The 15577-nt window shown below is 42.0% G+C and overlaps 1 protein-coding gene across 7 annotated transcripts in view; it reads left to right on the top strand.

Moving 5' to 3' along the window:
• Window positions 1–15487, top strand: part of capn3a (calpain 3a, (p94)) — a 28879-nt gene extending 13392 nt beyond the window's left edge. Inside the window, exons 7-22 of one of the 7 annotated variants that reach the window (XR_002197876.3) lie at window positions 188–282; window positions 899–976; window positions 1312–1472; window positions 2940–3109; window positions 3426–3437; window positions 3631–3839; window positions 5344–5380; window positions 5662–5784; window positions 6320–6377; window positions 8842–8915; window positions 10663–10731; window positions 10832–10910; window positions 12877–12993; window positions 13116–13174; window positions 14260–14482; window positions 14645–15487. Coding sequence is in view for 6 of the 7 variants with exons in the window: in XM_020053834.3 (XP_019909393.2) it covers window positions 188–282; window positions 899–976; window positions 1312–1472; window positions 2940–3109; window positions 3426–3437; window positions 3631–3839; window positions 5344–5380; window positions 5662–5784; window positions 6320–6377; window positions 8842–8915; window positions 10663–10731; window positions 10832–10910; window positions 12877–12993; window positions 13116–13174; window positions 14260–14286 (1368 nt within the window). In the remaining variant the exon portion in view is untranslated. Of the gene's footprint in view, window positions 1–187; window positions 283–898; window positions 977–1311; window positions 1473–2939; window positions 3110–3425; window positions 3438–3630; window positions 3840–5343; window positions 5381–5661; window positions 5785–6319; window positions 6378–8841; window positions 8916–10662; window positions 10732–10831; window positions 10911–12876; window positions 12994–13115; window positions 13175–14259; window positions 14593–14644 lie in introns of those variants that run through there. The other 6 variants (XM_020053834.3, XM_020053837.2, XM_020053838.2 and 3 more) reach the window with 6 other exon arrangements.
• Window positions 15488–15577: the final 90 nt, after the last annotated feature.

The raw sequence follows: 15577 nt of genomic DNA on the forward strand, positions 1-15577 counted from the left end.
TCTTTAAATTTTTCATTTTACTGCCGCTGAAAGCTGAGTCAACGGGCTATTGTTTGTTGTCATTGTGATTGTTACATGGAACGATGTGCGTGTGTTTGTCCTTGTGCTTGTCCGTGTGCGTACGTGCGCGCGCGTGGGTGTGTGTGGGTGTGTGTGTGTGTGTGTGTGTGTGTGTGATTGGCCTCAGTGTAAACAGTCCCAACACAAGGAGTCAAAGGTGCGCCTGGTGCGTCTCAGGAACCCCTGGGGACAGGTGGAGTGGAACGGACCCTGGAGCGACAAGTAAGAGACTTGTATTTATTGATTGATTGAACTGACGTCGGTGATACCCAGGTTCAGTCCCGATGTCCCTGCTAGCATACCGCGACGCAACTGAGCTTCGATACGCGGCCTCATCCTGCTAACGGCTAAGTTCACACAGGCGGATGCCAATACAGAGTTTTTGGGAAAAAAAAGAAGAAAATATATATATATATAGTGTGATTTGACAAAATCTATCTAATTACTGAATAAAAGTCCTCAGAATTGGACGGCAATGTAAATGTTTGCTTCCCATTCAAGATAAATAAGTCTGAAATAGGTGCTAAACAACAATATTTACTGATGAATGTATGTATTCCAAATAAACGTGGCACTAGACTGTATCAAAAATGGCCAATATGTCATATTTGACATGTATTCTAAAAGGCATCCCCCAAAAGTGTATGTAAAAAATGTATTTTTTTCAGCACAGGTATTCACGCAACTTTCACAAACAGTCAGCAAACTCCTGATATTTCACTCAGATGACCTGATCTGTTGTGAAAACCCAGATTCTCAGCTAAGATTTGAATTTGTGTTTCTGTGTAAATGCAGCCATAATGTTCATTTTGTCAGTGTGGTTCCCTCCCATCCACAGCTCTAAGGAATGGGCTTCCCTGCCCAAGGGGGAGAAGGACAAACTGCAGCATCAGAGTGCTGAGGATGGGGAGTTCTGGTGAGTCTCTGATCTATTCAACGCCTCTCTCCTAAAGTCTCCTTAACCCCATCATGTCTTCCTGCAGTCTCTGTATCCATTTGATATCTTCTAGCTGTTTCTATCTCCATCCTATGTCTTCTAGCTGTTTTTATCGCATTCCCATGTCTTCTAACGGTTTCTACCTCCATCTATAACTCATCTCTTCTGCTTGACTGAATAAGCAAACTCACTGAAACAGCTGTAAAGATCATTTAGATATAATTTTTTACATTTTTCACTGAGAGCTTGTTTTCCTTTTGGCCAATTCTTAACCATCTCCCCCACTGCCTTCCCCGTCCTCTCACTCGTTTTAGGATGTCCTTTGAGGACTTCAAGAAGAACTACACCAAGATAGAGATCTGCAACCTCACACCTGATGCTCTGGAAGATGATAAGATCCATAAGTGGACAGTGTCAGTGAACGAGGGTCGTTGGGTCAGAGGCTGCTCTGCTGGGGGCTGTCGGAACCACCCTGGTAGGAGCTGAAAACACCAACCAATAGTTGGCCCATCTAGATGTCAGTGACTCCCAGACAACTAAAGCATATAACAGACAGTAATGAGTGTGAACATTTGCACCAGTGATAGAATGCCAGGCCAAATGATAGACTGCATCCAGAGATTTGAGTACAGAAGCTGGGGCATGCATTTATGGTAGTTCACCATAATCTAGCAGTGACATAAAAGTAGCTAGCACAATATATTTTCAGATCTGTCACGCCAACATTTTATATCTTTAGCATGTTCAATCCGGTTCAAAAGTTTTTTTTTGTAACAGTTGAAAGTCAGACTGCAGGTGTACAACAGCTAATTCAAGAGAGGGAGCTGTAGCATAATAATACTATGCTGTCAGGATTAAAATGAAATGCGCAGGTTTTAAAGAGTTCAATTTTGACAATATCGTTTACAATCAACATAGTTGCTGTGACAGTACTCACCATACTTTATAGGTCTAAAACCAGATTGAAAACTGTTCGAAAAGCAAGTTTCCGATAAAATGGACTGTGACTATTTAAAATGTAGAGATCGGGCAATAGTTATCAACTAGTGTCCCCATCTCTAAGCAGTGGGAGTACATCTGTGGTTTTCCAGACTTAAGGGATAACCACCTGAAATGAATGTTAGATTAAGTATTTGCGCTAAAGCTCCAGAGATAATTGAAGCAGCACTAACCAATAAGTCTGGATCTAGACCAATTTTTCAGTGCTATGCAGAATGAACTAGATCAATTAAAAACATTAGTGCCTACAAGGCAGTTCAAATGTCTGATACAAGACTGTGAAGTGTGCTTCCCGTCTGTGTTTCATTGTTTTATCTTCTTTCTGTAACACAGGGCTCAACTTTAGAAGAGACCTTGGTCTCAGCTTGATTTCCCTGTTTTTAAAAATGGTTAAATATAAGCTCTTCAGCTCCGCTTGATTAAGCATTGTAATCAATCAGTTTGCCTAATAGCTGCTGCTGGCATGCCTAATCAAATGTTCTCAATGTTCTAAAAGTCCTGAACCCCACTGACATTAAGTGATGTGGTATGTTTACTTCTCAAACCCATTGTCAATAAGTGGTTTGATATATTTAGTTCTGAACCCTATTGTCATTAACTGATATAATGTTTCATTCTGAAATCCATTGTCATTAATTGGTATTGTGTTTCGTTCTGAATCCCATTGTCATTAACTGGTATAATGTTTCGTTCTGAATCCCATTGTCATTAACTGGTATAGTGTTTCGTTCTGAATCCCATTGTCATTAATTGGTATAGTGTTTCGTTCTGATTCCCATTGTCATTAATTGGTATAGTGTTTCGTTCTGAATCCCATTGTCATTAATTGGTATAGTACTTTGTTCTGAACCTGATTGTCATTCATTGATATAATGTTTTGTTCTGAATCCCATTGTCATTAAGTGATGAAGTTTGTCTGGTTCTGAACCCGATCCATCTGCAGATACATTCTGGACCAACCCTCAGTACCGGCTGCGTCTCCTGGAGGAGGACGATGACCCAGAGGACAACGAGGTGGCGTGCTCTTTCGTGGTCTCTCTGATGCAGAAGAACCGAAGGAAGGACAGGAAGCTGGGAGCCAACCTCTTCACCATTGGATTTGCCATCTACGAGGTGTCCCCTGTTAAAACAACAGATCCTAAACAGATCCTCAACAGATCCTCAGCAGATCCTAAACAGATCATAAAGAGATCCTAAACAGATCCTAAACCAATTTTTTTTTTATTATTCTAAATAGCTTTTAACAAATGATCCTAAACCATTTTAAACCACAGACACTAAACAACAAATCCTAAACAGATTTAAACAACATATCCTAAAGAACAGAAAGAAATGTATGTGCCACACATGCTAAATACATCCTGTTGTAGTAGACACATGAAGTCTTGAGGAAGATGTGCTGATATTATTTCTGTCTGTCTGTCCGCAGGTACCGAAGGAGGTAAGGACTGGAGATGTAAACCACACAACCAACATGGGAACGTGCTCAGTCGTACATCACGGTTCTATCATCCCAATATACTTCAGCTAATTATGGAAGTCCCAGTGTGCCAGCATGTGACTAATTCCAGGTTTTCCATTCACAGTCTTTCTTCTCCTCCCTCATCCGTCTGTGTCTGTGTGTCTCTGACCAGATGCACGGCAACAAGCAACACTTGCAGAAGGACTTCTTCCTGGTCAACTCGTCCAAGGCCCGCTCCAAGGCGTACATCAACCTGAGGGAGGTGACCCAGCGCTTCCGCCTGACCCCCGGGGAGTACGTGATCATCCCCTCCACCTACGAGCCTCACCAGGAGGGAGAGTTCCTGCTCAGGGTCTTCTCCGAAAAGAGGAACACCTCAGAGTGAGCGAAGTGCGGGGTGGTGGTGGTGGTGGGGCGGGGCGGGGGGGGAATTGGGGGGGTGGTTGTGGTGCGGGAGTGCAGAGGGAGAACGTGGGAACGAGTCCCCTGGGCAAAAGCAATGCATGCCAGGCCATAGAGAAGTCCAGGAGTGTCTTTTATTAACCATACGGCCGGGGTTCAAGCAAACGCAGATAAGTGGCCTGTGCACTGCGATAGACTTTTTTAAAGGCGGTTTCTCAGACATTTTGCGGCAATCAAATTGTCTCGCTGATGTTTTTTTTTAAAGAGTTAATATCCTTTTGAAGGTCAGTCGCAGTGCACAGCTTGTTTTATCTGCGTTTGTTTGAATCCCGGCCCATGTTTCATGATTTCTCGGCCACTGGTAATCTATAGATTTTCAAATAATTGTTTAATTAGTAATTATTCCATTAAGCGGTATCTTCATAATATTCCCGAAATGGGAAATTAGTCATGATTATCTACAGCTTTCCTGATGTTTCCCAGTTTCATTTTCAGGCCCTTTGTGTAAAGCAGGAATGTGGTTTGGGGTGTGTTTCTAGGTTCTGTTGTTGTACGGTTAGAGTGACCCATTTGGGGAGGTAGTGGGGATATGGTGGGGTGAGATTACCACAGTCAAACTATTTTAACAGAGATTTGATTTGTAGAGCTGGAAGGAATCGGCCCCAGTTCGAAGCCGTTATGGAATCTTTTTTAGGACAAGTGGCGTCAGGTTCGGGCATGCTCCGGTAAACATTTCCCTTCACTATTAAAGTTTCCCCTTCTCCAAACCTCCCGATACAACCTCCATCCCAGAAGACAAGAGCTCTTTGCTTCGGTGGAAGAGGGAATCTGAAGGACCGGAAGAAACTGAAAGATTTGACAGACACACCAGTTTTAATTTGGGCTGGTTACCTGGACAGAGATGAAGCCTATGCCTGGACTAAAAAGCTTTTTTTTATGTTTTTCTTTTTTTTAGTCCAGGATCTGGTTGAATCTGTCTGGGAAATTGCCTCTACGATTTTTACTGAACCCAAGAGGCCTCTGAGGGGTTTCAAATGAAGGGGGGAAATTCCTCACAAGAGAACCTGGTCAATAAGACCTCAGTTGGCATGTTTTCTGGAAGAGGAGGAAAACATACCAAACAACTGTCATAAAATAAACCCAACAGGTGGTACTTCGACTAACATCTTTTCTTCACAGCTCGACGTCAGGTGGTAGGAGTGTGTGGTACTGATCATTTGGTGTGGGGTCATGAGCCTTTAGAATGAATTTGGTTCTGCAAGAAATATACCGTATAAACACATATCAGTGAAACTGCACCGGTAATCAAAACTATGTAGATATTTACGAATATCTAGACAAATTAGTGCATATTTGTTACGTTCAGTTGATGTCATGCCTGGTGTCATGTAATGGAATCTACATACATGCTCATGGTCCAATAATATGATGTCAGCTCTACCAGTGTCGCCATGTTGATGGCTGTTTGTTGGTTTCTACTCAGGGAGATTGAGAACAGGATCGAGGCCGATCATCCAGAGGTGAGTTAGTCCTCCAATCCACCGCTCTGTCGGAATCACACCCGCACACAGATGTCAGGCCAACATCCAGTTGTGATTTTACGGTTTGGGCGTGTCACTTTGACGTTCGAAATGAATATTAGTGGATATTATTTCGGCGACAAACAGAAGGAACATGCCTATAAGACTATACAGAAGTTCAATATTCTACATCTCTATCTGTATTTCTCCCTCCCCCTCTCTTTTTCCCTCCCTCTCCTTTCCCTCTCTCCTCTTCTCGTGTTGTCTTCTCCTGCTCTCAGCCGGCCCCTTCCAATGCAGGGGAGGAGAGTGAGGAGGACCAGCAGTTCCGGAGCCTCTTTCAGCAGATAGCCGGGGATGTGAGTACGGGGAGTGCAGGGAGGCCAGGGAGCGCTTGGGGGAGTGTGAGTATAGGGCGGGGGTGGGCGGGGTGATTACTGTGCTCCAATCCGATCTGCGTTATATCCCACCCAAAAAATGTTGCCCACTTGACATTCAAAGATATTTTTTCTGTTGCGCCAACGTTTGTGTTTGTTGAGAATGTACTGTGGCCCTTTTTCTTTAAAAACGACATTGCCTATGATAGGAGATTGGATTGAATCCCTCTACTACTGTATATCTGCAATATTACTGTTGTGGCCATAACAGTGATCAAATACTGTATGTGTGTTTGATTTTATTTGGAAACAAGTATTATTGTTCCAAAAATGGCGGCTGGGACTCTTTGTAGGCTTTATCCAACACTTTTTGTATTTTAAAAACATATCAAATACTATTTAAACTCAGGTCTGTTTAAATTCTTTTTATTGATTTATCATTATCTTTTATTAGATTAGGATCTTTTTAAACCTCAAGAGAAAAGGACAAAGGTCAATGAAACTAACAATTTTCATTATTAAAATGTGAGCTGTCTCTTTCAACCTGTCTCCGTTCTCACAGGAAATGGAAATAACCGCAAGTGAGCTTAAGAATGTCCTCAACAGAGTCATCTCCAAACGTAAGACCAGACATCCAGCACAGTCTATATACATATATACACATAAATGTACAGTGGGGAGTATTTGACAAGTATTTGATACACTGCCAATTTTGCAGTTTTTTCTACTTACAAAGCATGTAGAGGTCTGTAATTTCTTATCATAGGTACACTTCAACTGTGAGAGATGGAATCTAAAAATCCAGAATATTACATTATATGATTTTTAAGTAATTCATTTGCATTTTATTGCATGACCTAAGTATTTGATCACCTACAAACCAGTAAGAATTCCGGCTCTCACAGACCTGTTCGTTTTTCTTTAAGAAGCCCTCCTGTTCTCCACTCATTAACTGTATTAACTGCACCTGTTTGAACTCGTTAACTGCTTAAAAGACACCTGTCCACCCACTCAGTCAAACAGACTCCAACCTCTCCACAATGGCCAAAACCAGAGAGCTGTGTAAGGACATCTGGGATAAACTTGTAGACCTGCACTAGGCTGGGATGGGCTACAGGACAATAGGTAAGCAGCTTGGTGAGAAGGCAACAACTGTTGGCACAATTATTAGAAAATGGAAGAGGTTCAAGATGATGGTCAATCTCCCTCGGTCTGGGGCTCCATGCAAGATCTCACCTCGTGGGGCATCAATGATCATGAGGAAGGTGAGGGATCAGCCCAGAACTACAGGGTAGGACCTGGTCAATGACCTGAAGAGAGCTGGGACAACAGTCTCAAAGAAAACCATTAGTAACACACTACGCCGTCATGGATTAAAATCCTGCAGCGCATGCAAGGTCCCCCTGCTCAAGCCAGTGCATGTCCAGGCCCGTCTGAAGTTTGCCAATGACCATCTGGATGATCCAGAGGAGGAATGGAAGAAGGTCATGTGGTCTGATGAGACAAAAATTTAGCTTTTTTGTCTAAACTCCACTTGCCGTGTTTTGAGGAAGAAGAAGGATGAGTACAACCCCAAGAACACCATCCCAACCGTGAAGCATGGAGGTGGAAACATCATTCTTTGGGGATGCTTTTCCGCAAAGGGGACAGGATGACTGCACCGTATTGAGGGGAGGATGGATGGGGCCATGTATCGCGAGATCTTGGCCAACAACCTCCTTCCCTCAGTAAGAGCATTGAAGATGGGTCGTGGCTGGGTCTTCCAGCATGACAATGACCCAAAACACACAGCCAGGGCAACTAAGGAGTGGCTCCATAAGAAGGCCTATGTGGCCTAGCCAGTCTCCAGACCTGAACCCAACAAAAAATCTTTAAAGGGAGCTGAAAGTCTGTATTGCCCAGCGACAGCCCCGTCTGTATGGAGGAGCAGACCAAAATCCCTGCTGCAGTGTGTGCAAACCAGGTCAAGAACTACTGGAAACGTATGATCTCTGTAATTGACAACAAAGGTTTCTTTACCGTATATAAAGCTCTGATTTTCTGATATATCAAATCCTTATGTCATGCAATAAAATGCAAATTAATTACAAAAAAATCATACAATCTGATTTTCTGGATTCAAGATTCCATCACTCACAGTTGAAGAGTACCTATGATAAAAATTACAGACTTCTACATGCTTTGTAAGTGAGAAAACCTGCAAAATCAGCAGGTTATCAAATACTTGTTCTCCTCAATGTATATACACTAAATACAATACCACGCAAAGACTTAGGCACCTGAAAGTCAAACTAAAGCAATTTATTTGGTTACTGTTTTTTCTAAAATAAATAAATACATTACAAATATATATATGTATATAAAATCAACACTTAACAAATAAATGCCTTTAGTTTGACTTTTAGATGCTTAAGACTTTTGCACAGTACTGTAAAAATTTAATATACAACTGTAATATACGACAAACATGTACAAAAATCATCATTAACAAAAAACAAAGACTGATGGAACACATGCAGTACCATTTGGATCAGTCATTAACATTATACTAATATTACATTAACATTTCGCTCATTTAGTATTCAGAGCGGCTTGCAGTTACTGAAAACCGCTGAAGTTGAAGAACATACACATTTTAAGGAACATGTTCCTGATGTTAAGGAAAATGCATTTAGATTATGCCTGTATTTTATTAGATAAAATTCTTAGGTTAAAACGTAGGTTAGAATCATGTTCGAGCGTGAAATGGGTGCACAAATTCACCTGTCCTAATTATTAGATTGCCTTATGTTTTTTTAACCTGACGTTTCTGTGTTTGGAACACAATGATGCACTCTTGCCATTATTTATTTTTTCTGCAGTGCAGGTACACAAATGCTATTGTATATATATTTTTTTAACAATCTGCAAATAATTGTTTAATCTAAAAAAACAAGTATGCTAATCCAGGAGCCAAATGACCGTCTATTTTCAACACTGCGATCCGCAACATTCACTAAAAAAGGGCCATTCAAAAACAGCCATCACTAGTTTGTTAGGGATTTGTTGATTATTTACCACTTCCTGTCTGTCTCTCTCCCACAGACAAGGAACTGAATACAGAAGGGTTCAGCCTGGAGAGCTGCAGGAGCATGATCGCTCTCATGGACGTATCCTTAGTATCTGTGTTGTCAGTAGAGAGAACACAACCTGCAGAACGGAAGCCTGCTATGTCAGGTTGTCTTGTCTAGGTCAGGTTGTCTTGTCTAGGTCAGGCTGTCTTGTCTAGGTCAGGTTGTCTTGTCTAGGTCAGGTTGTCTTGTCTAGGTCAGGCTGTCTTGTCTAGGTCAGGTTGTCTTGTCTAGGTCAGGCTGTCTTGTCTAGGTCAGGTTGTCTTGTCTAGGTCAGGTTGTCTTGTCTAGGTCAGGCTGTCTTGTCTAGGTCAGGTTGTCTTGTCTAGGTCAGGCTGTCTTGTATAGACCAGGTTGTCTCAGTTAAGTCAGGCTGTCTTGTCAAGGTCAGGTTGTCTTATCTTGGTCAGTCTTGTCTAGGTCAAGTCTTGTCTTGGTCAGGTAATCTTCTCTTGGTCAGGTTGTCTTGTCTTGGTCAGGATGTCTTGTCTTGGTAAGGTTGTCTTGTCTAGGTCAGGTTGTCTTGTCTAGGTCAGGCTGTCTTGTCTAGGTCAGGTTGTCTTGTCTAGGTCAGGTTGTCTTGTCTAGGTCAGGCTGTCTTGTCTAGGTCAGGTTGTCTTGTCTAGGTCAGGCTGTCTTGTATAGACCAGGTTGTCTCAGTTAAGTCAGGCTGTCTTGTCAAGGTCAGGTTGTCTTATCTTGGTCAGTCTTGTCTAGGTCAAGTCTTGTCTTGGTCAGGTAATCTTCTCTTGGTCAGGTTGTCTTGTCTTGGTCAGGATGTCTTGTCTTGGTAAGGTTGTCTTGTCTTGGTCAGGATGTCTTGTCTTGGTAAGGTTGTCTTGTCTTGGTCAGGATGTCTTGTCTTGGTAAGGTTGTCTTGTCTTGGTCAGGTAATCTTCTCTTGGTCAGGTTGTCTTGTCTTGGTCAGGTTGTCTTGTCTGGGTTAGGTCATCTTATCTTGGTCAGATTTCCTTGTCTTGGTCCTTTTTGTCTAGTTCTTTCTTGTTTAGGTCAGGTTGTCTTGTCTAGGTTTGTCTTGTCTAGGTCAGTCTTGTTTAGGTCAGGTTGCCTTGTCTGGGTTAACTTGTCTTGTCTATAGCAGGAGTTCGCAAACCTCTTCTGACGATCCCCAACTAATTTACCTCTGGCACATTTGACTCAGCTAGTAAACTAATCATCAAGCACCTTAAAAAACAATCTGTGAACTAGCTCTAAATTGTGAGTTTCCTGGAGGAGAGGTTTGAAATTCACTGATCTATGAAGAGAATACAACTAGTTATGTGGACAGATGTTAGGGCTTACTACAGGAGTTCTCAGAGGTTCAGGATTAAAGCATTTGTGTTGCAGAATTCAACAGACCTGGTGATAAATGTTGTTTCTAAAACTTCTCCTTGGAGAATTCAAACCATTCCATGTGTTTGCTCAGTATTTCAAAGCTAGCCCCTGGCATCAGTTTGAATTGAAGGTCATCATTTCGGCACAAAACATCAGATTTATTTACAGGAACTTTGTTTTTTAAATTATTACAAGAACTGATCAAAGATCTTTTCTGAATTGACCCAGGCTGCCTGTTAAATAGCCCTGTAATATATTAACTCCAGCTGGGGCTAAACTGGAATTGAAATGTAGTTTACTTGAATAGTGAAATTACTAGAATTGAAATGAAATGAACTCTGGTATTAATAGGAGTAGTGAAAGAGATGTTGTATTCCTAAAGTGACTGTTGAAAGTGGTGATTGTGAGTTCACGTGTGACAGCAACTTGAATCATTGTGGTCTTAACTGCCGCTGTCTAGATGGATGGAACCGGCAGACTCAACCTGCAGGAGTTCAGACATCTCTGGAACAAGATCAAGCAGTGGCAGGTGAGGAGAAGCCTGTTCATAACACGGGATTCCCCCTTTTTTATTCACTCCTCCTTATCCAACTCCTAGTGTTTACATTCATGGATTCTCTGTTTCTTAGGGAATCTTCCAGCATTATAATTCCGACCAGGCTGGCAGCATAAACAGCTACGAAATGAGAAATGCTGTTAACGATGCAGGTAAGTGCGTGTTTACTAGAACAATGATAAAATAATGTTCTGTTCTTTGTTTTAAGTAACTTTAAAGTAAAACACGTTTTTATGGAGAATATAATTTCCTTTCTCTTCATAGGGCTATTCATAGCCTTCATCTTCAGCACAATACTTTCAGGATGGGAATAAAAGGTCCACTCAAATCACATAATAAACCCATACAAATTGCTAAGCTTCTCCAAAAAACTATTGTTCCACAAAAGTGCCCTCAGACTATATAAAACCTATCTCACCCTTATCTGACATCACCACCAATCACAATCACAATTACAGTACTGTTCAGGTGCAGTAGGTTGTTTGGGTAGGGAATGGCTGTTTCAATTGGCTAGAATCAGTTGTCTTTTCTAAACTAATAATTTGTCTCTATAGTGGAACATTTCAGATGGAATAATATTTCAAATGGATAATAATGTGACTGTTCACATTTAAAGTTGAATTACTGTTCCCATAAAGTTGAATCTTATATAATCTTAAAGGGACAATTCCCTTTCTATATAATTCCATTAACAAGTTCAAAAAAAGAATACTGATGAGACAAAACGGTTTCCGGTGTCTTGGTGTACTATGTAATTTGTTTACCATTGTCTTGTTTAATATTTTGCAGCACATTAAAGGACTCTTGTCAGCCCACAGCCTAATCTCTCTGTCTAATACACTCACCTAAAGGATTATTAGGAACACCTGTTCAATTTCTCATGAATGCAATTACCTAATCAACCAATCACATGGCAGTTGCTTCAATGCATTTAGGGGTGTGGTCCTGGTCAAGATAATCTCCTGAACTCCAAACTGAATGTCAGAATGGGAACGAAAGGTGATTTAAGCAATTTTGAGCGTGCCATGGTTGTTGGTGCCAGACGGGCCGGTCTGAGTATTTCACAATCTGCTCAGTTACTGGGATTTTCACGCACAACCATTTCTAGGGTTTACAAAGAATGGTGTGAAAAGGGAAAAACATCCAGTATGCGGCAGTCCTGTGGGCGAAAATGCCTTGTTGATGCTAGAGGTCAGAGGGGAATGGGCCGACTGATTCAAGCTGATAGAAGAGCAACTTTGACTGAAATAACCACTCGTTACAACCGAGGTATGCAGCAAAGCATTTGTGAAGTCACAACGCGCACAACCTTGAGGCGGATGGGCTACAGCAGCAGAAGACCCCACCGGGTACCACTCATCTCCACTACAAATAGGAAAAAGAGGCTCCAATTTGCACGAGCTCACCAAAATTGGACAGTTGAAGACTGGAAGAATTTTGCCTGGTCTGATGAGTCTCGATTTCTGTTGAGACATTCAGATGGTAGAGTCAGAATTTGGCGTAAACAGAATGACAACATGGATCCATCATGCCTTGTTACCACTGTGCAGGCTGGTGGTGGTGGTGTAATGGTGTAGGGGACGTTTTCTTGGCACACTTTAGGCCCCTTAGTGCCAATTGGGCATCGTTTAAATGCCACGGCCTACCTGAGCATTGTTTCTGACCATGTCCATCCCTTTATGACCACCATGTACCCATCCTCTGATGGCTACTTCCAGCAGGATAATGCACCATGTCACAAAGCTTGAATCATTTCAAATTGGTTTCTTGAACATGACAATGAGTTCACTGTACTGAAATGGCCTCCACAGTCACCAGATCTCAACCCAATAGAGCATCTTTGGGATGTGGCGGAACGGGATCTTCGTGCCCTGGATGTGCATCCCACAAATCTCCATCAACTGCAAGATGCTATCCTATCAATATGGGCCAACATTTCTAAAGAATGCTTTTAGCACCTTGTTGAATCAATGCCACGTAGAAATAAGGCAGTTCTGAAGGCAAAAGGGGGTCAAACACAGTATTAGTATGGTGTTCCTAATAATCCTTTAGGTGAGTGTATATCTTATCTCTAACAACCTTGTCACTGTTCAGTTATGTGTCTTGTTCCCCACTCAGGCTTCCGTCTTAACAACCAGCTCTATGACATCATCACAATGCGCTACGCCAATGAGGGTATGAACATCGACTTTGACAGTTTTATCAGCTGCCTGGTCCGGCTTGAAGCCATGTTCAGTAAGTAACACAATCATCCACATCTCACACAAATACACACACTTGCCATTGTGCTTTTAAACTTTGCAACAAATGTAGGGTTGGCTTCATAAATACTGTTGATTGATGAGATTTGTTTACAGGGGCATTCCAGGCCTTTGATCAAGATGGAGAAGGTACAATCAGACTCAGTGTCTTAGAGGTAATGATATGCTGCCAATGTTAATCACCTACAAACATGTAATTACACTGTATTTTCATTGAGTTACTAATACACATTTTTAATATTCCTTGGTAGCACTAGTGCTTCAATTCAATAAAAAGTTATGAGCTTAACAAAAAGGTAGAAGCACCAGAAAAAATATTTTCTATGTTGTTTAAGAGATTTTCTCTTTTGGGTCAATGTGAGTCATACTTACTTTTAAAGCTTAATCTCCTGAAGAAAATATATGTAATTTTACTTGACTAAAGGTTTTCAAAACAAGTTATTGGTTGTTAGGATGAAATGAGCTAAAAATCTAATTAATATTTTCTTCTATATAAATATACAAATTTCACTTGGGATAGGGATAGTTCCAAACCAGAGTCATATACATTCTCTTAATAGAGGGATCTAATGAAAACTCTTGAAATAACTGTTGGAATCACAGAAATTGTGATACATTTAATTCAATAATTGGCATGTCAAGAAATTAAAAGGCTAGGTAGAAAGAGTAGGAACCAAATTGGTTTCACATGGGATCCAAATGGAGTGAACATTTAGACATGGATTTTATAATAGGCTAAGTGATTCAAAACATGCCATTGCACAAACATGCTTAAATATACACCATCACTGGTTACATTCTGCATGTCTGATGGTGTTTGCGTTGACCAAAGCAGAGCAATAGCGAAAACCTGAAATTGTACCTATAAGCATAACAAAGGCACCATCATTGTTTTGGTTGTATAGATCTGTAGATGTGTGCTAGAGAAACATATTCCAGTAAGGACATAAGCTGGGTCTTGGTGTTAAAGTATGGAGTGCTAAAGTGATATAACCCTTCTATGTCATAACTGCTAGTGAGCTGGTGGGCTACTCCATTATAAGCATTGTTTCTAACTTATTTGGGGGGGGGGGGGGGGGGGGTATGCAAACTCTTCAACCAGCGCAGGGGTCTTAAAGAACAAAAACATAGTTGATGAGTTACAAATGCCTGGCCCGTTCTCTGTTCCCGGTCTATCCGGGCCCCTATGTCCTAACTGATGCTACCCGTCTATCTCTCTGTGTCTCCCCTCTATGTTCAGTGGCTCCAGCTGACCATGTATGCCTAGCGTGCCAGGAAGGTGTTCTGATCGGGCCAGTCACCTCCCAGGTGAGATCCAGCCCACCTGAAGAACAGAGCAGAACTGCTACCAGCGTTTACCTCAGTAGGGACTGTGCCAGACCGTAGCCACGACCAGTATCTCCTCCTCCTGCTCACCCCACCTTAGCCCCCTAGGCGGTGGTATCGTACACCATGACTAGCCAGTAAATACCACTTCGAGCCACGTTCAATCCTAACCCTCCTCTTGACCCCTCTAACCTCTCTTCCTTCTCATCTCTCTCTCCCTCTTTGTTTCATTCTTCACCTCATCTTCAATCCCCCCCCCCTTTTCTCTTTTGCTTTCTTTCTCTCCTCCCTCTCTCTAGGTGGCAGGCTTCTCTAATTTCTTCTCCTGACCATGTCTATTTCCCAGTATCGCTGAAACATCACAGTCTCTTCTAAGTCGGCCGTGTTTTTTTTAACACAACCCATTGCTTACCATGTGCACCGTTGTTTTTCTCAGGCATCCAACACACACAACCTCTCTTTTTCTGTTGCGATACCTCACAGAGCCACTTCTCTATAACCCATCAGATATATTTTTTAAATAGTCAGTGTTATATTTTTCCGGGGGGGGGGGGGGGGATTTGCCTGGCGTTCAAAGCCTTCACCTGCTCCTCTATACCACCTACTATAATAGACACCCCCCATTCATTACACATGCCATCCCTAACATTTCTTGATCTCAACCCGCCCCAACAATCGTGCTTCCCGCCCTTTCTGGGGCATCGCTTCACTGAAGACTGCAGCTCTCCCACGGACAGCGGATAAACCTAGTCACAAAAGGACCCGCGCGTTCCTTCCTTCATTCAGTCTCAGGATTCTCGACCCAGGGAAAGACGCCACCTGAAAAACTGGCGTCACAGAGACGTGTCTGTCGATGCTTACAGTCCTACACACAGAAAAGACCGTTCTGGCCGAGAGCACTCCTCTGTTTCCTTCCCCTCTGTACGACCCGGACGATGCAGAGGTGGAAAGCCTCCATCCAGCTGAAGTGTTACAACTCTGGGCTCTGGCTGGTTCAACACATGGAGCTGTGAACATGGCTATGGGTTGGACTTCAGTTTTTTTTTTTTTTTTTTTTTTTTGTGGATTCCTATTCAAGCTTTGGTCAAATGAGTGTAATGCATTTTTAAACATTTTAACCCAATAAATAATTGTGTAATTATTGGACTGCTTTACCGTCAGTTCTCAGTGGAATGGGGGATATTTTCCCTCTAATAAAATGCTTTATTCAACAGTCAAATCTGTTGAAATTA

The sequence above is a fragment of the Esox lucius genome, chromosome 15, assembly GCF_011004845.1.
Source record: "Esox lucius isolate fEsoLuc1 chromosome 15, fEsoLuc1.pri, whole genome shotgun sequence".
NCBI lineage: Eukaryota > Metazoa > Chordata > Actinopteri > Esociformes > Esocidae > Esox > Esox lucius.